The sequence below is a fragment of the Hyla sarda genome, chromosome 8 (genome assembly GCF_029499605.1).
Source record: "Hyla sarda isolate aHylSar1 chromosome 8, aHylSar1.hap1, whole genome shotgun sequence".
NCBI lineage: Eukaryota > Metazoa > Chordata > Amphibia > Anura > Hylidae > Hyla > Hyla sarda.
This window is the reverse complement of record NC_079196.1, coordinates 202776348-202803294: the sequence shown is the minus strand read 5'-3', so window position 1 is coordinate 202803294 and position 26947 is coordinate 202776348. Positions and strand designations below refer to the sequence as shown.

Genomic DNA, 26947 nt, shown 5'->3' with positions numbered 1-26947 from the left:
TTATGTTGTGTGTGAATGGTGCTCAATGACCAAATCTAATATGTATCACTGGTTGATTTGATCCTGTTGCGTTGCGTTGCAGGCTTATGTATGATAACTGATCCTAATACAGTATTAAAGTGGACTGTACCCAATGGTAAACTGGGCTCTGCTGTATCTATTCCAGCCCGTACCGATTACGGCTATTGTCTGTGCCAGCCTTGCTTAAGCTTGATGATTGAAATAGGAACTATGTGTATTTAGCTATGCACTTATACAAGCGAATGCCTGAAATCCTGCCAGATATGACCTATGAAGAGACCCGACTAGGTGCCAACTAGGCACAGCAAATAGTCATAAAACACTAGAAGCCGCCTTCTACTGAACTATGTATCTCGTATGTTTCAGAGTCATCATGTCTAACGGTCCAAAAAAGAAAATTACTCAGAAGCTGAAGAAGACCCTTCCTGTGACGGGTCCCCAAGCTCCAACCTTGTATGAGTTGATGCAATGGTACTGCCTGACCACCAACACACACGGCTGCCGGAGGATAGTGGTGTCCAAGGGTCGTATACGGAAATGGATCTGGATTGTCCTGACGTTGATTGCGGTGGCTCTGATCTTCTGGCAGTGCGCCTTATTGCTTATGTCCTATTACACCGTGAGCGTGTCCATCACTGTGAACTTTCAGAAGTTGACATTTCCAGCTGTCACCGTCTGCAACATGAACCCCTACAGGTAAGAAACGTGGGGATTCCGGTTTGGGAAAGGGTGGTTGGCTTTGCCGAATTCATTCGTTGACTCCAATGTCCCAATCTGTGAATTATATAGGAGAGAGAACCCCATAATGACCATAGCAGATCACAATGGGCTCCCTCTAAGGTGCCACGTTTTATTAGACACACTAGAAGGGTCTGGTGTTGGATTCCCCCTCCACACCAGTTTATCGAGTCCTGTACATAATAAGACCAACAAGGGCTGGACTTCTTCTCTGTCGCATGGTCTTCCTCTCTGATATGCATGTTCTTGCCCCCAATGTTAAACTCAAAATGGTCCAAGATGCTAAGTTAGGAGGAACAGTTTGGTGGTGTCGTCACACAAATGGTAAGTCAGACTAAGCAACTGGGCAACTATATAGTGTCTGCAGGTCACCCCTCAGAAATGGCACGTTCCAGTGTATGAAGTCTAAAGTCATAAACTTTTTAAATATCATTTGACAGCGGAAATTATTTTCCTGTTTGAAACACAGAGCTCTCTGCTGACATCTCTGTCCATTTTAGGAATTGTCCAGAACAGCATATGTTTGCTATGGGGATTTCCTTTTACTCTGGACAGTTCCTAAAATGGACAGAGATGTCAGCAGAGAGCACTGTGCGCGTGACTCAGCAGACAGCTCTGTGTTTCAAACGGAAAATAATTTCCACTGTAGTATTCAGCAGCTAATAAGTACAGGAAGGATTAATATCTTTTAATATAAGTAATTTACAAATCTGTTTAACTTTCTGCCACCAGTTGACTTAAAAAAAAAGAAAGTTTTTCACCGGAGTACCCCTTTAAAGGGGTACTCCGCATCTGGCATCTGCTGCTGGGGACCCCGGGGATCGCCGCTGCGGCACCCCGCCATCATTACTGCGCAGAGCGAGTTCGCTCTGTGCGTAATGACGGGCGGTACAGGGGCCGGAGCAGCGTGACGTCATGGCTCCGCCCTTCATGACATCACGGCCCGTCCCCTTAATGCAAGTCTATGGCAGGGGGTGTGACGACCGCCAAGCCCCCTCCCATAAACTTGTATTGACGGGGGCGGGCTGTGACATCACGAGGGGAGGAGCCGTGACGTAACGATGCTCCGGCCCCTGTATTGCCCGTCATTATGTGCAAAACGAACTCGCTCTGCGCAGTAATGATAGCGGGGTGCTGCAGCGGCGATCCCCGGGGTCCCCAGCAGCGGGACCGCGGCGATCTAACATCTTATCCCCTATCCTTTGGATAGGGGATAAGATGTCTAGGGGCGGAGTACCCCTTTAAAGAGGTACTGTTCCGAATGCTGGAGCAGTGCCGGGACCTCGTAATGTCATAGCCCCACCCCCTCATTTCGTCACGCCCCCTTCCCATAGACTTGTATTGAAGGGGACGGGCTGTGATGTCACGAGGGGAGGAGCCGTGACGTAACGATGCTCCGGCCCCTGTATTGCCCGTCATTACGCACAGAGCGATCTCGCTCTACGCAGTAATGATAGCGGGGTGCTGCAGCGGCGATCCCCGGGGTCCCCAGCAGTGCGACCCCGGCGATCTGACATCTTATCCCCTATCCTTTAGGGGCGGAGTACCCCTTTAAGCCCTTCCATGTATATGGCAGAATAATATCAATAATAGCAAACAGCGATTTATCTGTTGAACAAACATTTTTATATGTAGAAGAGTCCCAGGATAATTCACTATTCTGCAGTAAGTTTGGAATATATATATATATATATATATATATATATATATCTGTGTGTGTGTATATATATATATATATATATATATGTATTAAAATATATTTGTGTATGTGTGTTTATATTAAAGGGGTAGTCCAGTGGTGAAAAACGTATCCCCTATCCTAAGGATAGGGGATAAGTTTGAGATCGCGGGGGGGGGGGGGGGTCCGACCGCTGAGGCCCCCTGCGATCTCTCTGTACGGGGGCCAGGCTCTCCGCCGAGATAGCGGGTGTCGACCCCCGCACGAGGCGGCGGCCGACACGCCCCCTCAATACATCTCAATGGCAGAGCCGGAGATTGCCGAAGGTAGCGCTTCAGCTCTGCCATAGAGTTGCGGAGGTCGACACGCCCCCTTCCCGCGGGCTGTCGGGGCTCCGTACAGGAGATCGCAGGGGGCCCCAGCGGTCGGACCCCCCGCGATCTGCAACTTATCCCCTATCCTTAGGATAGGGGATAAGTTGCTTACCACTAAGTCACCACTGGACGACTCCTTTAAATATATATATATATATATATATATATATATATATATATATATATATATGCATGTATATGTATGTATGTAGATGGAGTTCTCTATTCTCGCCCTTTTCCTCTTGCACAAAGGAGTTTGAGCCTTTTTGAAGACGCCCCTGGAGTGAACTTCATATATGTGAAATATGTGTTTATCCTTAACACATAATGTAATAGATTCTTAAACTGGACACTTAAAAACTGCAAGTGAACAGGTTTTATAGTATGTTAGGTAAATACACACACATAAAAGCTATTAGTGCAGTGCTTATATAAGGTAGACATTAGACTGTGCTGTGTTTGTACATACAACAAAGTTGTAAAAGAATGTAAAAAACCTGTAAAAACCAAACAGGTGGTTATTATATCCAAATAGTGCTGCAGAAAAATGTTACATGACAGCTACATATGAATACCTCTGACCAGATCCCTAAATTATCAAAAACCCATAAATTATCAGACAAGACCCCTAAATTCTCAGACCTCAGACAAGACCTCTAAATTATCAGGCTTTAGACCAGTGGTCTTCAACCTGCGGACCTCCAGATGTTGCAAAACTACAACTCCCAGCATGCCCGGACAGCCAACGGCTGTCCGGGCATGCTGGGAGTTGTAGTTTTGCAACATCTGGGGGTCCGCAGGTGTAAGACCACTGCTTTAGACCATACCTTTACATTTTTTAGACCTCAGACCAGACCCTTAAAGGGGTATTCCAGGAAGAAGAAAAAAAATTATATCAACTGGTTCCAGAAAGTTAAACAGATTTGTAAATTACTTCTATTAAAAAAAATCTTAATCCTTCCAATAATTATCAGCTGCTGAAGTTGAGTTGTTGTTTTCTGTCTGGCAACAGTGCTCTCTGCTGACATCTCTGTTTGTCTCGGGAACTGCACAGAGTAGAAGAGGTTTGCTGTGGGGATTTTCTTCTACTCTGGACAGTTCCCGAGACAGGTGTCACCAGAGAGCACTTAGACAGAAAAGAACAACTCAACTTCAGCAGCTCATAAGTACTGAAAGGATTAAGATTTTTTTAAATAGAAGTAATTTACAAATCTGTTTAACTTTCTGGAGCCAGTTGATATAGAAAGTTTTTTTCCTTTAATACCCCTTTAATTATCAGACCTCAGACAAGACTCCTAAATTATTAGATCTCAGCCTAGACCCCCTTAAAGAGTACCAGTCACCAAACTAAACTTTTAATATATTATTCCTTATGTAATTATAAGACACTATATACTTGCTGTTAAAATTCTCAACCTTTATATGTTTTTAATGTGTAAAAAACAGACACTAGGTGGCTCTGTTCTGTTCCCTGTGCAAGTCAAACAGTTAGTTTGGTCTCCTCCCAGCCTGGCAGGAGACCAAACTCAGGAAGTGCGTGCGGATCATGGGGAGGCCCAGCTCTCGCAGGCTTCAGTGACATCACGCCTGCTGGGGAACGCCCACTTCATCCTGTCGGGAGCTCACATAATGTGAGCAAGGGGAAAGGTATCATACTCAGCTTTTTAAAGCTCAGAATTTTTTTTTCTAATGTGATTGAAAAAACAGACACTAGGTGGCTCTGTTCTGTTTCCTGTGCAAGTCAAACAGTTAGTTTGGTCTCCTCCCAGCCTGGCAGTAGACCGAACTCAGGAAGTGCGTGCGGGGCATGGTGAGGCACAGCTCTTGCAGGCTTCAGTGACATCACACCTGCTGGGGAACGCCCACTTCATCATGTCGGGAGCTCACATAATGTGAGCAAGAGGAAAGGTACCATACAGAGCTTTTTAAAGCTCAGAAAAAATGTTAAGGGCAGGAGGGGTGTTAGGAGTAGTTAGGGAATATAATTAGTTAGTATATAGTTAATTTAAAATATTTGGTTTGATGACAGGTTCTCTCTAATTATCTGACCTTACACCAGACCCCTTAATTATCAAACTTTAGACCACACCCCTAAATTATTAGTCTTCAGACCATACTTCTAAAGTATCAGACCTCAGACAAGAACCATGAATTATCTGACCTCAAAACAGACTCATCATTTTGTACACTTTAGACCAAACCCCCTTATTATAAGATCTCTGACCAGAACCCTAAATTGTCAAACTAAAAATAAGACCTGATTCCAGTCTGAGAAAGTGGAGCAAACAAGTTTGGAAAATCTCCCTTGCTGTATGGAAATTAGACATCGGGTGTGTGGCTTTTGAAGTAGTCACAGAGCCCCGGGCGGTAATCATGCCTAGTCAGCCTCATGTCTGCATGTCTAGGCGTGATTGAGAGCCCGGGAACGGCCAATGTCATCGCTCTTTAATCTCTGGGCCTGCAAGAGACTTTGCAGAGAAGAGCGGTGAAGTCGTCTATGTCCGGGCTGTTGATCACACCTAATGTCTGACCAGAAGAATGCCCATATGTAGCACTACCGAAAAGAAAAAAGATCATACTTACCTCATTCCTTCCCCACACTAAGTTGGGGCCTTTTCTTATCTCTGCTGTCCGTAGTGACACAGTTACACCTCACTTGTAGCTTAGAGACCCAAACCAGCTTAAACCCGTACATGGCAGAGCAGGGAGCAAACAACTCTCTACTCTTGCATAGTTTTCAACTGTATCCACGTCCTGAGGATGTCGGTACAGTGTAAAGCAGCACTCGCCTTCCAAGAAATCTTAGGCATGTGCTCCTGGTGCCAAAGATAAGCCCCAGTAAGACCATAAGCATCATAGCCATAAGAGTAAATACAACACTGGCTAGATAGCCTCTTCCTGTTCCTGCACCTGAAGAAGTCAGCTGGACTCTTATATGAAGATCGGCTCAGTTACTAGGAGTCAGGACTCAATCGGTTCTTTATTTTTGACCAGAGATGCGGTTTGGACAGATCCTATGGTATAAATATAGATCTAGAAGAAGGCATGGATAAATAATTGTTATCTCATGTAGAGTCATTATAACCTGGGAGTATAACAGTGCGCTTGTGAACGCCATGAATCATCAGCATGGAAGCATTTTGTGACCTTATGGGATGCCAAGACACGTTTGTTGATCATACTTTCCGGAAGCATCGGAACTTAACTTATTAAAGAGACATACACATGATTCCATTATCGAGCTTATAGATTAAAGCAGAGTACCTGCTATTATGAAAAACCTTTGACATGTCCTAGCGAATTTGTAATATATCTTATCAGACAAAAAAATGCTTCTTTCTCCTTTTATCACATTTTTTTCCTCCTCTGTCCTGCTACTCAAATCATTTTCTTGAAAAATCACTCAGCTTTGTCTTGTGTCTTCAAGACAAGCAAAACAAGTCTATGGAAGAGGAGGTGGGGGCTTTCCCCACTAGCTCTGGGAGAACTGTAAATTATAATTGAAGCCTGCAGAGCAGAAATCTGATAAAAAAAAAAATACCATAGACAAGCTATGTCTATGGTATTTTTTGCACAGAAATAGAGCTTATCCTGAAATGACATCTGTGCATTTAGGCCTTGTTCACATGGCGGAAATTTTGCAGAAAAACACATCCGTATATTATGCAAGTAGCAGAGTGCTGTCCGAATATGACTGCATTAGTACCCCGCTCGGAAATGCACCATCTCCATAGATGGCAATGCATTTCCAAGTGGATTCTGCCAAAAGGATGAACATATTCATTCTTTCGGCAGAGTGTGAAATCGGAATCTCCGTAGTGGAAACATCTGCTGCGAATTGTAGTTTTGCCACATCTGGAGGTCCACAGTTTGGAGCCCACTGGTGGGTAAAGTAGGAAGAGAAACTTATCACCTATCCACCCTGTACAGGGGATACGTTTTGTTTTCTGGAGTACCCCTTCAAAGGGAGTTCTCCAGAAAAAAAAAAAAAAACAGCAGATTTTACCTAAAAACAGCTCCACACCTGTTCTCAGGTTGTGTGTGGTATCACACCTTGACTCCATTCACATTAATGAATGAGCTGCAATACCGCACACAACCTGAGGACAGGTGCATGCCAGTTTTTTGGCTTTAATATTGCTGTTGCCATAACCATTATAGTACCTTAAGTATGACCTTTCAGTGAGTACTATCAGTTTTATAGATATGTAAATGAGGTCATTAGGTGCACTGGGGGCGTTCCTTTACCCTTCTTGCACCGATACAGCTGCCTGTCCGCTTCTCTAACAATGCCCTTTTCATGAATACTGATCTGCCCTTCAGCAGTGGCCAGAGCAGGGGATTTGTTCTTGCTCCAGACAGTTCCTGACACAGACAGAGGTGGCAGCAGAGAACACTGTGTCTGAATGTAAAGACTACATGACTTCCTCCAGGGCATACAGCAGCTGATAAGTCCCGGAAGGCTTGTGATTTTGAGATAGATGTCATTTACAAACCTTTAGAACTTTTTGGCACCAGTTGATTTAATATTCTTTTTCTCTAGAGTACCCCTTTAAGTTACATCACTGCAGAGGGTAAGCTCAGAATTCCTGAGTTGGCATTGTTAGAGGAGAGGACGGGCCTCCTTATTTGTGCGTCGAGGGTTAAAGGAACGCCTCTAGTGCACCGAATGGCCTAATTTGCATATCAATAAGACGTATATTACAGATTAGCTGTGCACCAGAGCACCATATTAAAGGTCCTATAATGTTCATGGTAACGTCCCCAAGAAGGGTCTATTAGAGAGGCGCATGCTGGAAGTTGTAGTTCTGCCACATCTGGAGGTCCACACTGTTCTACACTCTCAATAAAACACCCATTCACACAGTACATGTGTAGTAAGCATTGCATAATGCTAAATGCCTCTCTGTTCTATTCATCCCTCATATAAGAAATGCGGCATGTCATCGGTAAGTGCTGTCTGTTTCCCGCAGGCACAGGACATCACAATATTGTAGCTGCCATAGATATATATAAATGGGAAGGAATGCATTGTTCATGTTTTCTATGGCCTGGGGCTAAAGTACAAAGTGATACATTGTAAGAACTTCCTCTGACCTTTAAGCACCTATTATACATTTTGGCTAATAAACATTGGGGTTTCAAACATGTATCTGATAAACCGTCTTTTTTAATGTTTTATCTGTATTTTTTACTCTCGTATCGTAGACGACAAACTTTTGAACAAACATTGCGTAGATGAATAGTACAAGCGAATATAAGTCACTTTGCAATATATCTTATTAGACAAAAAATGCTTCTTTCTCCCGTCGTCAAACATTTTCTCTAAAAATAAGCTCAACTTTGTCTTATATCTGCAAGACAAGCAATATAAGTCTATGGAGGGGGGAGGAGGGAGCTCTGCTGCTAGCTCTGGGAGAACTCCAGATTATAGATGGAGCCTGCAGAGCAGAAATCTACTGGAAAATACCTTATACAAGATATGTAATGGGCAGAAATAGTGCTGCTCTTTATGTAAACACACGGGGCAGCTTATCCTGAAAAGTCACCTGAAATGACAGGTACCGTATTTTTCGTCTTATACGGTGAATACCATCAATGGCCGGGACCTGCGTAAAATACAGGACATCACCGATCGCGGTGATGCCCTGTATTAACCCTTCAGATGCGGCGATCAAAGCTGACCGCCACGTCTGAAGGGAAAGTGACACTAACCCGGCTGCTCAGTCGGGCTGTTCAGGACCGCCGCGGTGAAATCGTGGCGGTCCCGAACAGCTTACAGGACCTTACCTGCCTCCTCGGTGTCTGCTCCGTGCCGGGATCCCCTGCTTGGCCGGCGCTCTCCTTCGACGTCATCACGCCGTCCCGTCATCCAATAGGAGCGGCGTGCGTAGCGACGTGATGACGGCGACGGAGAGCGTGGATCCAGGGGAAGAAGACGTCCGGAGAGTCGGGGATGCGGCGACAGCGATGGAGCGACATCCAAGGCAGCGGTGACGTTTTCGGAGCAGCGGGGACACGCGAGTACTACCTCCTATCCAGTGGTCTTCAACCTGCGGACCTCCAGATGTTGCAAAACTACAACTCCCAGCATGCCCGGACAGCCAACGGCTGTCCGGACATGCTGGGAGTTGTAGTTTTGCAACATCTGGAGGTCCGCAGGTTGAAGACCACTGTTGGGTTCAGAATCTTTATTTTTTTTGATTTTGCACCTATAAATTGGGTGTGTCTTATACGCCGGTGCGTCCTATAGGGAGAAAAATACAGTATTCTTCATGTTAACAACCTCAGGTAAAGCTGATACATTGGCCATCATTTACTAACAGTGTAGGGTATTTGTCGTGGGTCTAATAATTCATGTGTGTGTTTTTTTTTTTTGCCTCATTTATTATTATGTGGGAAAATTTTAATTCCACATTACACTTAAAATGAATGAATTGTAACCAGGGAACCCAGTGCCAAGCAAAACCACTCAAAAAAGCAAACCTACACATTCTTTTTTGAGTGGTTTTGCTTGGCACTGGGTTCCCTAGTTACATGTGGTTAGAGATGAGCGAACTTACAGTAAATTCGATTCGTCACGAACTTCTCGGCTCGGCAGTTGATGACTTTTCCTGCATAAATTAGTTCAGCTTTCCGGTGCTCCGGTGGGCTGGAAAAGGTGGATACAGTCCTAGGAGACTCTTTCCTAGGACTGTATCCACCTTTTCCAGCCCACCGGAGCACCTGAAGGCTGAACTAATTTACGCAGGAAAAGTCATCAACTGCCGAGCCGAGAAGTTCGTGACAAATCGAATTTACTGTAAGTTCGCTCATCTCTACATGTGGTGTTGTAGGGTTATCTTTTTTATGATCAGCAAATTTCCCTTAAAAAGTATGTAGGTTTATATTGCAAATCTGTTGCCGCATCCCTTTTGTGAAGCTTTATTTGATTTTGGTTGGTTTTGGGGATTTTACCCATTATATCGTGTGTTAGCGCACACTGGTACAAACCTGCTGGAAAAATTCCCCCAAAAAGAGCTTAATAAGTGAGGGCCATTGCGTTGTACTAAGTGCAGGGTTTAAAGGGGTACTCCACTCCAAACGATAGGGGATAAGCTGTTTGATCGCAGGGGTGGCGTCCGGGACAGGGAAGCTTGGAGCTTACATGTTTGTGATGTCACACCACACCGCCTCCATTCATGTCTCTAGGAGGGGGCATGATGGCTATGTACTACACCTAGGCATGTACTCCTCACATGAATGGAGGGGGGGGGGGGGCGTGGCGGCTTTGGTTGCCAGTCATACGGCATGGAGTGGAGTTCGCTCTGTGCACCAGATGACTGGGGTGCCGCAGCGGAGATCGCTGGGGGGTCCCAGCGGCGGGACCCCCGTGATCAAACTTCTTAGCCCCAATCCTTTGGATGGGGGAAAAGATGTTTAGCAGTGGAGTACCCCTTTAAGGGGATGGAGCATGACACAGGAAGTCAAAAATATTTCTGTGTCATGCCCCACCTCATCTGATATACTATGGGGGGGCACATGTTTTTTTTATATTATTATGACCAGTTTTGTAAAGCTTCCCAGAGTTTTGCCTGGAGTGGTAACATAAAAGGGAATCTTTCAGGTTGAGAAAGCAGTCTGATAAGAGTGGAGCAGGATTATACACACACACATATATATATATATATATATATATATATATATATATGTTTACAAACTTGTGATTTATTGGTCTAAACTTCTCATTCTGGGCTAAGGAGTCCAATGGGCAGTCCTACTCAGTGATTTACAGTTATCTCATAACAAAAGGCTGCCAATCACTGATTAGCACCGCCCACTTGACTCCTGAGCCCTGAATGAGCAGATGTTTAGAACAATGTTTGTTTTTTGACAAAGAATTGACAAATGATACCGTCTTTTTGCACATCACTATATACAGTATTATTCTACTCAGCTCCTCTATAACACGATATAGAACATCAGGACTGTTTTTTCTATGTGACGGGATCCAGCTATACAATATTTCCAACATTTTGTGCTGATACATTTCTTCACATTTCACATATGGTATTTTGATCAATATTTTAACCAAAACCAGGAGTGGAACCGAAACTACAATGGAAAGATTTGAAACTTTTTCAGTGTCAGTTCCACTCCTGGTTTTGGTGAAAAATTCGGACCAAAATACTAGGTGTGAACCCAACCTGATCGTGGTTATACAAATACAATACAAAGCTTCAAATCTCCTGCATATACAAAGCTCTAAATGATAAAATCTAGTATTCAAGAATCCCGCAGTTGTCAAGTCATGCCGAAAGCTGTACCTTGCTGGAGAATGTCCGGTTGTAGAACACTGGTCTAGACCCCTTGACTTCTATTGCATGTATGGATATTTATTAGTTTATTTACTGTATTTTTTATGTGTTTCGCAGGTATAGTTCAATGAACAAATATCTGTCCGGGTTGGAGGCAGAAACTATAAAAGCACTCAGGGAGATATATGGATATACAAAACCCCCAAGTCGCAGGCGCAGAGATGCGGAAATGCCACAAGAAGTCACAGAAGAGCAGTTCAATTACCTCAATAAGATTCAATTGTTTGAGGTTAAAAGCATACGCGGCAATGAGATCGACATGGAAGAGATTCCCACACGGAAAAGGAGCAGAATGAACGCCAGAGTGGTTCACAGGACTCCCGAGACCACTGCCGGAAACATTGTTGGCTACAAATTGGTAAGTCGTTCCGAAACATCTAACTAAGGGTTCAAATACTTAGCTGAATGACAGGCTTGTGTCGTGCAGATCCAAAACACGGACCGATAGATTGCTATGGAAAGATAGATTGCAAAAGAATGGCTTCTAGAGTAGTTAATGGAGGGGCAAGTGCACGGAGTGGTTACAGGTCTACAATATGGACCCTTGGGCTGGGTTCACACTGCGGAATCTCTGGGCAGAATTTCGCACAGACCGGCACCAGGACCGCACAGACTGGATTGCCATCCCCATAGATGGCAATGCATTTCTGAGCAGATCTCTCAAAAGATCCACTCAGAAATGCATTGCCGTCTATGGGGATGGCAATGCAGTCCGCACGGTCCTAGTACCGCCGGCTCTATCTCCGGAAGAAATTCTGCCCAGAGATTCTGCAGTGTGAACCCAGCCTAAGGGTCCATATTGTAGACCTGTAACCACTCCATGCGCTTGCCCCTCCAGCCATTCTTTCCGAATTGCTCTATTCACGTGGCAGAATTTCCGCTTGCAGAATTCCTCCTCAAATTAAAGCACATAGACTTCTATAGGATCCCCCATTCACACTTCTGAATTTCCGCCTGCGGAATTCCGCTAGCGGAATTCCGCAGGCGGAAATTCAGAAGTGTGAATGGGGAGTGCGGAATCCCATAGAAGTCTATGGGCTTTAATTTGAGGCGGAAATTCTGCTGTGTGAATAGACCCTAAGGCTAGGTTCAGACTACGGAATCTCCGGGCAGAAAATTTCCGCCCGGAGATTCCGAGTTCCGCCTGCACCGACTGAATTAATTAGCGCTAGGACCACGCGGACACTGCAACCTCATATAGACTGCTATGTGTTCCGCTAGGATTTCCGCCTGAAGAAAGAGCAACCCCTTTCTTCAGGCGGAAATTTTCTAGCGGATTTTTCATCCGGATTTTCCACTTCACAAATTCCGAAGTGTGAATTTGTGAACGGAAAACCATTCACTACACTATGCATTATAGTAAGCGGAATTTCTGCCGGAAATTTCAAAGCGAAAATTCCGGCGGAAATTCTGTAATCTGAACCTAGCCTAAGGCTAGATTCACACTACGGAATTTCCGCACTGCAATTCCGCTTTGAAATTGCAGGCAGAAATTCCGCTTACTAAAATGTACCGTATAGCGAATGGGTTTCCGTTCACAAATTTACGCTTCGGAATTTGTGAAGCGGATTTTGTGGGCAGTCAATGCTGGCCGCACTCGGAATCTCCAGGCGGAAATTTTCTGCCCGGAGATTCCGCAGTGTGAACCTAACCTTAGAGATTCTGTACTCTGTGCATGGCTTGGCTTTGTACATGAGACCTAAATGCAATAGTCGTCCCTGAGGTCAAGATGAATCTTGACCTCAAGGTTCTTCTTTAAAGGGGTACTCCGGTGAAAACCTTTTTTCTTTTAAATCAACTGGTGGCAGAAAGTTAAACATATTTGTAAATGACTTCTATTAAAAAAATCTTAATCCTTCCTGTTCTTATTTGCTGCTGAATACTACAGAGGAAATTCTTTTCTTTTTGGAATGCTCTCTGATGACATCACAAGCACAGTTCTCTCTGCTGACGTTATTATAATAATAATAACACTTTATTTATTGTTGTCCTTAGTGGGATTTGAACCCAAGTCCCCAGCACTGCAAGGCAGCAGTGCTAACCACTGAGCCACCATGCTGCCCTTAGCATACATCTGCTATGCACAATTACTAAAATGGACAGAAATGTCAGCAGAGAGCACTGTGCTCGTGATGTCATCAGTGTTCCAAAAAGAAAGGAATTTCCTCTGTAGCATTCAGCTCTAATAAGTCCTGGAAGGATTAAGATTTTTTAATAGAAGTAATTTACAAATATGTTTAACTTTCTGCCACCAGTTGATTTAAAAGAAAAAGGTTTTCACCGGAGTACCCCTTTAAAAGCCATACAGATAGTACAATAAAACTACTTGGTAATGCATACCCAAAGCCGCATTCTGAATTCTTTTAGCTGTTACTTATAATATTTGCTAAATAATGGATAGTATGTTCTTGGTTTTTTAGTTTATAGAAATGTTCCCAATTCTTGTCTCATAATAGTGCGACCTTAACAACAGCAGCGACTGCACTATATTCACCTTCAGCTCGGCCATCAATGCCATCCAGGAGTGGTATCGGCTGCACTATATGAACATCCTGGCCAAGATACCTATGGAAGAGAAGATTTTGATGGGTTACTCAGCCGATGAACTATTGATTAACTGTTTTTTTGATGGCAAAACTTGTGACGCTAGGTAAGTGCTTCTTTAAATTATTATTTTTTTCGATTAAATTACACTCCCGTACCATTTTGTGGTTGCTTTATGTCTCCCTTCAAGCAATAGGACAAGTTTGTATTCCATGTTTTCTTTATAAGGGAGGGTGCACACCACGATTTTACTATACGGTTTCGGCATACGGTTAAAAAAACAAAAACGTATGCAACCGTACAGAAAACCGTGCCCATAGACTTCCCATTCAAAACCGTATGCACCATAATGTATACGGTTGTCTACGTTTTTCAAACCATACGGTTTTTTACTTGTTTTTCCCGGAGAGAAAACTGTAGTCTACCACGGTTTTTGGTCTGGGTGAAAAACTGTATTAAGCCGTATACGTTTTTTTTTAAAACATGGGAGTCAATGCGAACTGTACAGAACCGTATGTGCGTACGGTTCCATCCTGTTTTCACCATATGGTTTTTTACTTTGCTCAGTTTTTTTTCTTGGAATTTCAATCAAACAAGTAAAACTTTATTCATAATGGAGTGAAAAGTTAAAAACGTATACTTTTTTTTTCTTAAAAAAAACGGATGCAACCGGACATCATTTTTCAAACCGCATATGGTTTTCAACTGTATACAGCTAAAAATTTGTACACACGTTTTCATACAGTTTAGTCAGGTTTTGAGGAATCCATTTTTTTTTAAATCAAAAACCTGATACAAAACTGTATTGCAAAAATGTGATGTGAACCCACCCTAAATATGGTTTGTCATGTGGACATGGCTACTTCGGTGTTGTTGCGTAATTTCCTGGTGCATTATTCCAAGTAACCAGTGAATGCACCACAGTATAAGGGATTAACAAACACAGGATAGATGGACGGGAGAGCAGGAAATTCCTGTTGTGTAGTTATTTAGAGTTGACTGCTTAAAGGGGTACTCCGGTGAAAAACTTTTTTTTTTTTTAGATCAACTTTTGTAAACAAGATTTGTAAATGACTTCTATTTAAAAAATATTTACCCTTTCAGTACTTATGAGCTGCTGTATGCTGCTGTGTGTCAGCAGAGAGCATTGTGGTCAGACTGAAAATAACTAGACAACTTCCTCTGTATTATACAGTAGCTGATAAGTACTGGAAGGATTAAGATTTTTAAATAGAAGCAATTTACCAATCTGTTTAACTTTCTGGCACCAGTTGATTTAAAAAAAAAAAATTTTCACCGAAGTACCCCTTTAAACAGTCAACTCTAAATAACTACACAACAGGAATTTCCTGCTCTCCCGTCCATCTATCCTGTGTTTGTTAATCCCTTATACTGTGGTGCATTCACTTACTTGGAATAATGGACCAGGAAATTACGCAACAACACCGAAGTAGCCATGTCCACATGACAAATGAATTTACTGAAAACTACGTAATGTTGGTGGGCCTTGAGGACTGGGTTAGGGACCATTGTACTGTATCATGTACACAATGCAAAGAGAGAGAATGTTCCATTGCACATGACTATAAGTTGGGTTATTTTTACCATCTACATGGACGTCAGTCACTGACTGGACCAGCTTAGCATTTTTACAATTTACTTGGACATTAGTCACTGACCAGCCCAGCATTAAGATATTTTACATAGTGGCATCATGCTAATTTCCAGATAATGCGGCTGTGTTGTCATCCAGACAATGCCGGATATGATATTCCTCTGAAGTTATGAGTTACTAATTGTAATGACATAAAAATATACAAATTAATTAATTTTACTTATATTTGTAATAATAGTTGCAATGTGTAGGAGACCTAATAATAATCTCCATGTCAAGTGACCATGTCAGGAGATAGGCATCCAGACCAGAAGGCACCTTGGATCTTAAAATATATTTAATAACAGAGATACAGTAATGGTAGCTATATGCTGCCTAGTTATTTGTGTAGGGGCCTATGGAATGGGGAGTAGACCCATCCCCACTGACAATATTAGCATAGGTAGTAACACACAAATGGCCTTCACAAATGGGGGGGGGTAAAAGTCTAATGATGGGGTGTGCTCCAGAAGGTGCAATATTTTTGGTCTCTGGGCAAGGGCATATAAGGGGCTCCATATAAACCCCACTTCAGGACCTAAAGGAACTTTATCTAGTTTGGAAAACCCATTGGCATATACCCTGTTAGGAAATTTTGAGTTAATAAAAGAGGGTCCCATGCTATGGAGTGTTCACAAAGAGCATCCGTCCCCCTGGAGGACCTGTCCTGTTCTGTATAACATAGACAATGTACATAGACAACAGTGATTTTGATGGACAATGTGTAATGCTTAATTTCACCTGTGGTGGCGCTGCAACAACATTTACTGCCAAGATTACTAATAAATTACAGCTGATCTCTAGGGGGAGGGATCCCAGCAGGAAGTCATGTGATCAGCTTTTGATTATTCAAATTGAACAATACTTTTAAGTTTCCACACTAGTTCGTCTTATCACAAGATGTCTGCCTCTGCTTTATGTCGATCATGGTCCCTGTTAACAGAAAACTGTGTTTATTCCTATTGCAGGAACTTTACTCTATTCCAACACCCACTATATGGCAACTGCTACACTTTCAATGATGCCCAACGGAAAAATTTGTTGGATTCCTCTATGGGTGGTGCCGAGGCTGGTAAGACCCCTATAGTTGTTGCATACATTTTCTACCATAGACACAAGCAGTAACGTGTTTGTATGCTGACAGTGTTGGCACTCTTTGTCCTTAGGGCTGAAATTAGTCATCTACATGGATGAAGAAGAGTACAACCCATTCTTGGTCACAGCAGCAGGTGCCAAGATCTTAGTGCATGATCAGAATGATTTTCCATTTATTGAAGAATCGGGGACGGAACTTGAGACGGGTACAGAAACCTCAATCGGGATGCAACTGGTAGGTGAAGGAAAAAGTGTTTTATGTAACTTCTCATTTTAAGGCATTAGCTATAGAGGATGCAGAGGTAGCAGTCTCATCTTTGCCTTGGTATTTGAGGGGCCCAATGGTCCAACTAGTACATGGAAAGATTCATGTATTATAAAGTTACATCTTTGGTTAAACTTTATAATTACTTACACCTTTATAAGGTTCTACTAGAGAAGTATACAGGAGTTATCCAGGATTAGAAAAACATGCCTGATTTCTTCCAGAAACAGCGCCACTCCTGTCCAAGGGTCATGTCTTCATTGAAGGACTTGCCTGCAGTAGCAGATATAGGTCAAAGAGCTGGTGCTCTACCCATGTCAAGATTGAATAGGTCCTCTTATCTACTAAAACTAATAAAAGTCATGATGACCTAGGACTATCATCCCTTCTGTAGGTCCAACCTGACCCTAACCACAACATAGCGGCTTTTTTTTCTTTCTAACCTTCCATATATTGGTTCCTTATGCGGTTCTAGTGGATGTGGATCTAGATAACAATTCATGAAATAACTACATTAGAAAAATGTACAAGCAGATAGGGGAATATTTCAATTCTGGTAAAACATATAGGGCATCCAGTCTGTTGGAATAAATGGAATATATCTCTCTAGGAATCCCACTCAATCTTATGCTTTAGCCAGTCGGGCAAGAGTGTACTTGTAAGGTGGTGCATACCTGATGTAAGGTGGTGCATACCCAGTGCATACCCAGTGTAAGGTGGTGCATACCCCATGTAATGTGGTGCATACCCGATGTAAGGTGGTGCATACCTGATGTAAGGTGGTGCATACCCAGTGCATACCCAGTGTAAGGTGGTGCATACCCAGTGTAAGGTGGTGCATACCCGATGTAAGGTGGTGCATACCCGATGTAAGGTGGTGCATACCTGATGTAAGGTGGTGCATACCCAGTGCATACCCAATGTAAGTTGGTGCATACCCGATGTAAGGGGGTGCATACCCAATGTAAGGCAGTGCATACCCGATGTAAGGTGGTGCATACCCAGTGTAAGGCGGTGCATACCCAGTGTAAGGCGGTGCATACCCGATGTAAGGTGGTGCATACCCGATGTAAGGTGGTGCATACCCGATGTAAGGGGGTGCATACCCGATGTAAGGTGGTGCATACCCAATGTAAGGTGATGCAAACCGGATGTTATTGTGACCTAATACCTATCAGGTGAAATAACTTTGAAGTTAGCATAAGTTAGATATGAGATGGGAAACTGGAGCCTATCAGGTCTGTCAGGTAGTTCTGGATTATAGAGATGACATGATTATACATGAGTGGGAGGAAATAGTGAAGAGCGATGAAAGAAAATGTATTTTGATATTAATTTATTCTTATTCTAGACGGAATCTTCCAAGTTGAGTAGTCCATACAGTGACTGCACCATCGATGGGAATGATGTCCCTGTCGAAAACTTGTACAACAAGAAATACACCTATCAGGTAAATGCCAGGTTATTACAATATGTATACATAAGATAGACACACAGATACAGATAGATATTAACTGTTGGCTATCTTTCTCGTAGATCTGCCTGTACTCATGTTTCCAGAATGAGATGGTGAAAACCTGCGGATGTGCCCACTATGACCAGCCATTGCCTAAGGGGGCAAAGTACTGCAATTATGATGAATTCCCCAGTTGGAGTAAGTTGTGTCATTTGTTTTGATGTAATGGTAAATTATTCCTATTATTTGCACGTAGGCTCTTATTTGTTAAAGAGGTACTCCACCCGCCGGGAGCTCGTGATGTCATATCCCCGCCCCTTATGATGTCACGGCCCGCCCCCTCAATGCAAGTCTATGGGAGGGGGCGTGACGCCCCCTCCCATAGACTTGCATTGAGGGGGAGGGGCGAGACATCACAAGGGGACGGGCCATGACGTCACAAGCTCCTGGTGCCGGCTCCAGCATTCGGAACAGTTTGTTCCAAACGCTGAGCAGCGGAGTACCCCTTTAACAGGCGTATAGTTGACAGGAACAAGTGTGACCACTAAGGCAGGAAGAAATCAGGTCTCGGAGCTACTAATAGTAGTGTGAGCATGAGAACTATAGTCATTAGAACATCTAAAACATCAAACATCATTCCCAATGAGTTGAGTTACTAGAGATTAAAAAAATTGAACAATTTTTTTAAATTATTTATAAATATCATATAATCTACAATATTTGATGATCCAGCACCAATTTTCATGATGATCTCTTTTCTGAACCCGAACGATTTATTGATCATTTATTTTTTGCATTCTCTTCCTTGTGTTTTCCCAGTTTATTGTTACTTTAAGCTGCATAAACAATTTGTCCAGGAAGAGCTGGGATGTCAGTCTACGTGTCGTGAGTCCTGCAGGTGAGAATAACAGGGAACGTAAACATTCTTTACCTTTACTTCCAGATAGCGGCCATGTTAGTTCCCATGGAGGTTCCTAAAGAGCTTTGCCAGGCTCTTTCTTATTTTAAAGTTTAGTTCGGAACGCTGGGTGCGGGGGTCGTGATGTCACACCCCCTCAATGCAAGTCTATGACGTCTGTCACGCCCCCTCCCATAGACTTGCATTGAGGGGGCGTGGTGTGATGTCACGACCCCCCCGGTAGCCCGTACCCAGCATTCGGAACTAAATGTCCCGGACACTGGGGCAGTGGAGTACCCCTTTAAGGAACACTCCAGACAAAACTGATGCACTAATGTTATACCTAATGGGGAGCCTGATGAGGTACTAGGCATATGGTATAGGTCTATGCAGGTAACAGAGTGTTCCTTTAAGCAGCCATAAATTTTAATTATAACAACATCTCAATTCTGAGACTTCTTGACTCTTAGCAATTATACTTACATAACAGGGAGTGAGAACAATCGGCAGGCTCCAGCTGACCTTGCCAGATCGGTTCCTGATCCCTTCCCAGGACTTCTCTAGTTACTTCTCCTCTTTTGTTCTCCTCATGCCGTCTCTTGTGTGGTACTTTAGGAAATTACGTGTTAGACGCTCATATAAACAGAATACACATTTTTGTCTTTTCAGTTTTAAAGAGTGGACATTTACAAGAAGTGTGGCGAAATGGCCGTCATTGAATTCTGAGGTAAGATGATCGGTGCTCCTTCAAGCTCAGCGCTGTTCTTCGGAAAGCTAACCATACAGTAGATGCTTACCCTTGCTTCTCAAAAAATTTCCATTGCATATGTCCTACATGGGTGTGTGTTTACCTGCATTAGGAATAGAATCCTATTCTGTGTACAGATATGGACTGAATAGCATAGCAAGCATTAAAGGAGTAGTCCAGTCCGGAAAAACGTATCCCCTATCCTAAGGATAGGGGATAAGTTTCAGATCGCGGGGGGGTCCCCCGCGATCTCCTGTTCGGGGCCACGGCAGCCGGCAGAAAGGGGGTGTGTTGACCACCGCACCGCACTCCAGCTCTCCCATAGAGTGGTCAACACACCCCCTACCCGCGGGCTGCCATGGCCCCGTACAGGAGATCGCCGGGGGCCCCGCGATCTGAAACTTCGTTTTTAAGTACTGGGCTACTCCTTTAAAGGGGCGCTAAGACATCTTATCCCCTATCCAAAGGATCCAGTCACGTCACGGCCCACCCCCATGTGATCACACGCGCCGCCCCCTCAATCCAAGCCTATGTGAGGGGGCGTGACAGCGATCACGGGGGCCGGAGCATTGTGACGTCACGGCTCCGCCCCCCGTGTGATGACACGCTCCAGCCCCCGTGATCGCCAGTAATCAGACTCGGAGCGAACGTGCCCTGGGGACTGATTCTAACGAGGTGCTGCGTGCAAGATCATGGGGGCCCCCGGCGGCAGGAGCCCCGCGATCAGGCATCTTATCCCCTATCCTTTGGATAGGGGATAAGATGTCTTAGCGTCAGAGTACTCCTTTAATAGAATCTAAAGTTTAGTGAGGGTATCCTTATCACAGAATAGTACTTCCTTATAGTGCACACAAATTCTGCAGCACTGTACACTCAAATTGGTCCCTGTCCCCATTGGGGCTCACAATCTAAATTCACCTGTCATTATTTTTTGGAGCATGAAGGAACATATAAACTTTTTGCAAATTCTGTCTTTAGGGGGGGGGGGGGGGTAGAACCAAGGACTCCAGCACTGCAAGGCAACAGCCCTAACCACTGAGCCAATGTGCTACAATGTGCTGGTGTATTATTGGTAATTCAACTTTTTGGGATCTGTGGGGGTCCCAGCAGTCAGACTCCGACTGATCAGAAAGTGATGGAATAGCATAAAATTTTTTGTCATCCGGTGGCCTTCACAGATACGTATTACGGACTTATAGGCATTCCACGTGCCGCTATAGTCATACTTACTACTTTCAAATATTTTAATAATTAATTATTAAAAGGGTATTCCAGGAAAAAACTTACTATTGTTTCTCAAAACAGGAGTGGACATTGCGGGTTCTGTCCTGGGAGCTGGGGAGCAGATTACACAAGAACTTGACCAAGTAAGTCACTGCAGATGGCTGAAGAGACAACCTAAGATGAATAGATCTCACCAGGCTTAGTACAATTCTGCCATGATTCATCTGAGTTCAACTACTGCTTTAATATTCATTGTCCTGCTAGAGCCATTCACAGCTATGATACAGAGTCAAAGAAAGGGCCTTAAAGGGGTACACCACTGGAAAACATTTTTTTTTCTTAATCAACTGGTGCCAGAAAGTTAAACAGATTTGTAAATTACTTCTATTTAAAAATCTTAATCCTTCCAGTACTCATCAGCTGCTAGATGCTCTACAGGCAGTTCTTTTATGTTTGAATTTCCTTTCTGTCTGACCACAGTGCTCTCTGCTGACACCTCTGCCCATGTAAGGAACTGTCCAGAGCAGGAACAAACTACCATAGCAAACCTATCCTGCTGCAGGCAGTTCCTAAAATGGACAGAGGTGTCAGCAGAGAGCACTGTGGTCAGACAGAAAGGAAATTCAAAGAGAAAAGAACTTCCTGTGGAGCATATAGCCGCTGATAAGTACTGGAAGGGTTAAGATTTTTAAATAGAAGTAATTTACAAATCTGTTTAACTTTCTAGTACCAGTGGTTAAACAATGGTTTCCAGTGGAGTACCCCTTTAAGGGCATACAAAGGTCACTTCTAATTTTGGAGGACCGAGTACTTCCAAGTATTTCGAAAGGCAATGTGTAATGCTTCTTTTCCCCTGTGGCGGCACTGCAGGGAATTTAAATATTCGCTGCCAGTCTTGAGATTGGCCTAAAATGGGTGAACCCTTGTAACAAAAAGGAAATTTCCAAGGTGGACAACCCATTGATTGTATAAATTACTTAATTAATGCATATATATATATATATATATATATATATACACACTATTATGTAATGTGGTAACATCAGTGTTACCCCATCTGTATTGCTTTATCTTTGTGCAATCCATATTATAAGGCTGCTCACATTGTTGGCTCCATATGGAATAGCTATCCCTATAAACACCATGTTCATAATAATTACTCCAGTTATGACCTGGAAATGTCATTCTATGATTATGAATTTATCTTTATTCAAGAGGCCAAAAACAGAGATATGTGCCAGAGAATTACTATATCTACGCAAACAGGGAGTTTCCTAATATGTGGGCAATCTACATAAATGAAGAAACCTTATGATGACTTCATGCTTTTCCTTTTTTACATTTTACATATTCTGAATAAGCCTGCTTAAAAGCAGAGAAGCGATCTACTATGTATTCGCTTACTACACCTAGAAATAATTAGGAAGCTAGTGTTGACCTTTAGGGGGTTTCCCGCTTTGGACAGTCCCTACTTACTAGAGGGCACCCTCGACATCAGGCTGATCTAAAAGTTCTCCCCTGTTCATGATTTCTTTTTCACTTTGTACATATTCTGCATGAGCCCCCTTAAGAACAGAGAAGCGGTGGACTCTGTATTCACTTACTACACCTGGTATGAATTAGGAAGCTAGTGTTGACCTTTAGGGGGTTTCCCGCTTTGGACAGTCCCTACTTACTAGAGGGCACCCTCGACATCAGGCTGATCTAAAAGTTCTCCCCTGTTCATGATTTCTTTTTCACTTTGTACATATTCTGCATGAGCTCACTTAAGAACAGAGAAGCGGTGGACTCTGTATTCACTTACTACACCTGGTATGAATTAGGAAGCTAGTGTTGACCTTCAAGGGGTTTCCCGCTTTGGGCAGTCTCTACTTACTAGAGGGCACCCTTGACAATTAGCTGACCAAAAAAGGGTTCCCCTGTTAGGACATTAAGCGATCAGCTGTTATCTGTGAATAAAACTGGAAGTGTTCAATTTCCCTGCAGCGCCACCACAGGAGAAATGGATCATTACACAATGTCCATGTATTGTCTGTAAATGAGGGCAGGATGGGTCCTCCAGAATGAGAGACCTGTACTCAGGGATTTCCTACTCCCTGCTCATGAACTCAGAATTCTCCTAATAACATACATATGAAAATTGCTTTATTGATCTAGACAACTTTTTTAAGTCAACCAATATTGGCCAGAATGAACTTAGCATTTAAGTTAATAGCACATGATTCTCCACATACTTAGTCTTCCCCTTCTTTTTTAATTTTTCAGAAATGATCTGGCAAATCTGGACATCTTCTACCAAGATCTGAACCTCAGAACTATTGCTGAAAGTCCTGCCTCCAGCGTAAGTCCTTTCTGCCACCTTACCTTAGACTATTTAAAGGGGTATTCCAGGAAAAAACTTTATATATATATATATATATATATATATATATATATATATCTATCAACTGGCTCCAGAAAGTTAAACAGATTTGTAAATTACTTCTATTAAAAAATCTTAATCCTTCCAATAATTATCAGCTGCTGAAGTGGAGTTGTTCTTTTCTGTCCGGCAACAGTGCTCTCTGCTGACATCTCTGCTTGTCTCGGGAACTGCACAGAGTAGAAGAGGTTGGCTATGGGGATTTGCTTCTACTCTGGACAGTTCCCGAGACAGGTGTCATCAGAGAGCACTTAGACAGAAAAGAACGACTCAACTTCAGCAGCTCATAAGCACTGAAAGGCTTAAGATTTTTTTTAATAGAAGTAATTTACAAATCTGTTTAACTTTCTGGAGCCAGTTGATCTATATATATATATATATATATATATATATATATATATATATATATATCCCCTTTAAAAAAAAATTTCACTGACCGTTGGGTATCGGTATATAACCACGTCAACCTCGGACATTTTAGCTGTGAGATGCACACATTTGTTGCTCTTTATTGTAGAACGTCCATACATAAAAAAAAAGCAGATTTCACCCGGTGCAGGGAGGGAGAACAGCTCTGAGCAGCGGAGCGGGGGTGTATCACTAGAACAGCAGCACCGTTTCGCGTCACGTGAAACAGTGCTACTGTTCTAGTGATACGCCCCCGCTCCGCTGCTCGGAGCTGCTCGGAGCTGCTCTCCCTCCCTGCACCGGGTGAAGTCTTCTTTTTTATGTATGGACGTTCTACAATAAAGTCCGACACTGTTTGCAATTTATGGTGAGTTCTAGTATCTGGCACCCCATATAGCGATTACTCCACCTGGACTTTGTCTACGGCTATAATCAGGAGTGTTGCAGTGCCCATCCCCCACAGTTGCTTCTTTTGATATATAATACTAGTGTCTTCCCATATGGTAGAGGGAACTTTGGACCTCCTCAATACCGAGACCTGGTGCAGCTCAGGTCCTGTTGCTTTGGGTCCTTCGATATATAACCATTTCAAGTTAAATGTTTCTTGGTTATAATAGAAGATGCACTTACTGACCTTCCTCTCTTTCCATAGCTTTCGAATCTTCTTGCAAACTTTGGGGGTCAACTGGGCCTTTGGATGAGCTGTTCTATGGTCTGCGTGCTTGAGATTGTAGAGATATTCCTCGTTGACTCTCTTTGGGTGGTTTTACGTCAGAAGTGGCACAAGTTCATGAGATGGTGGAGAAGCCGTAAAGAAGGAAAAGACATTGAGCAACATCGCGACACTGGCCACGACAACCCATGCCTATCGGATGAAGATCCACCAACATTCAACACAGCTCTACAGCTACCTCACGCGGAGCACTGCCAAGTGCCAAGAACACCGCCTCCCTTGTACAGATCTCTTCAGATACAATCAGACATTGAGCATTCTAGGGAAGATGAAAATGACATAGAAATAGAACAAATGTAAAATGATCCTTCTTTTCGAGCAAACATTTTCGAAAGGGAAGACATTATTGTCCAGACTTTTATTTAGAAGCCATAGTTCAAAAAGGGATAAAAAAAAGAAAGACTGTGTGAGAGCTGGTTGTATTTAAAACCTGTCCAAAGACATTCAATGGTTTTGAAGACTCCATGTTTGTACTGTATATAACATTCTGTAGCTAAAGGTAAAAATATGGGAGGAATATTTCAATGCTGACACCAGAAAACTGGAGTGAAAAAGTCACAAGTTTTTGCACAACGCTCTCAATTATTGCACGAAACACTGAAAAAGTCCCATTTTTGAGCAACACAAGGCTTGTGCGACAATTTGCAACTTTTTTACACCCGAAAATTGGCATCAAAGCCTTGATAATTTTCCCCTATGGTGCTAGTTTCATATTATACTTCTTGAAGATCCTCTATCCCTCACAATGAGCCACAACTGTGTAGGCGGAAAATCAATGTTTGTTACTGTAGCTCGGTCCTCTGACCACGAGTTCTTAAATTATTGTATATTACCGTGATTTATTTTGCACATCTTGGTCCTCTGAAGGGTTATATCCAGGCGGTACATACCATCTGGAACACTAGTACTAAAATATTGCTAACTATACCAGTAAATTGGCCATTTAAAGTCAAAGTCACTGTCCTAAAAATAGTATCAAAGCAATTCTAATCTATGTAATGGTAGGAGATATTATAGGAATTATGTTGGAATTATTTTGTTTTTTAATCAGGTGTGGTGATTTAGTCACAATGACCAGATGCCACCCATTGTCTATGCTGATAACTGAAGAATTTGTATTATAGCGTCACCTGGTAGACGTCACCATTAGGCTTAAAAAAAAAAATGCTGGTTAAAAACATTGTATGGATCAAAAGTGAACACCAAGGACATGTGCCCCAGGTCTATTATTGGTGTTCTGAACCTAAGTCTTCCTAGCGTCCCCTAGTGCCCCATGCTTGCTGCACAGTCTTCCAACACCACTGGCATGGATGGCTGAAAAACAAAAAGTCGTGACGAGATGGACTATCTGGACCACAATGTTGACTTTATGAATGTATCAAGCTTTCTCAGGTTTATAATGGGAAACAAAAGTCACCACCATCTTACCGGGTTTATTTGTTGACTTTTCTGACTGCAGACTGTGTACTGAAAAACCACAACATACGGCACCAATGAATTGTTAGTTCATGTAAAATCAGAAATAGCCGTACGTCTCTACATCAAGCTTTGCCAACGTGAGGAACCAAAGAACTTCTAATGTCTCTCATGTTTGTTCCATCTACTGGAGTCTTCAGTTTCAAATGTTCCATACATCTTTTAGTGACTACCGATTAAGTCTTGTTTTATATTTTACTGTTGTCAATATGCTATAGGACAATTGTGCTGTGCACAAAATGCTGCTATATACAATATTTATTGGCCTGTTCTATGGCCACAGAAGAAGGGGTCAATCAATACAACAAAGTATGTGCCTTCAGGTTAACAAAAAAAAGGTTGAATGTATTCCATGTTTTCACAGTTGCGTGGTTCAACTTGAGCATGAAAGTTGGTATACGCACATAACATTTGACGATAGATTGTAGATCTCATACAAGTGTATGAGACATATATGTATATGATGTTATATTTAAGATAGATCAATGTGAATATTTTTTTTTTTAATAAAGTTGTGAACAAGCGTGATGTGTAATAATGGATCATCCCTACTGTGGTCTATCATCCTCATTGGGTTGAGCTAAAATGTTTCTGGAAATTTTCAGGGTTCCGATGGGTGGAAATATGGTGGTCTACAATGACAATGCTATTGAAACCCCTTTTATTACCTTATATAATTTTCTTATGGTACAAAGGGAACTCCATCTGCTTATATTTTTGAAATGTACTCAATTTTGCCCAGATTCTATCTTTGGTGGTTAGTCTGCAATGTTTTGAAGGCCTCAAACATTGTCTTCAAAGGGATATCCCAATATTACAGCTCATCTAAATATGGGATCTGACTGCTGGGACCCCC

At 42.7% G+C, this 26947-nt stretch overlaps 1 protein-coding gene across 5 annotated transcripts in view; it reads left to right on the top strand.

Moving 5' to 3' along the window:
• The window catches only part of SCNN1G (sodium channel epithelial 1 subunit gamma), a 40104-nt gene extending 13496 nt beyond the window's left edge, over positions 1–26608 (top strand). For all 5 annotated transcript variants that reach the window (XM_056533960.1, XM_056533962.1, XM_056533959.1 and 2 more), the window contains exons 2-13: positions 388–717; positions 11226–11526; positions 13625–13818; positions 16335–16438; positions 16533–16696; positions 18078–18176; positions 18263–18380; positions 19002–19080; positions 19750–19807; positions 21134–21195; positions 23318–23393; positions 24535–26608. In XM_056533960.1, coding sequence (XP_056389935.1) covers positions 395–717; positions 11226–11526; positions 13625–13818; positions 16335–16438; positions 16533–16696; positions 18078–18176; positions 18263–18380; positions 19002–19080; positions 19750–19807; positions 21134–21195; positions 23318–23393; positions 24535–24915 — 1959 coding nt within the window. In that variant the 5' untranslated portion in view covers positions 388–394 and the 3' untranslated portion in view covers positions 24916–26608. The remainder of the gene's footprint in view (positions 1–387; positions 718–11225; positions 11527–13624; positions 13819–16334; positions 16439–16532; positions 16697–18077; positions 18177–18262; positions 18381–19001; positions 19081–19749; positions 19808–21133; positions 21196–23317; positions 23394–24534) is intronic.
• The last annotated feature ends 339 nt before the right edge of the window (positions 26609–26947 follow it).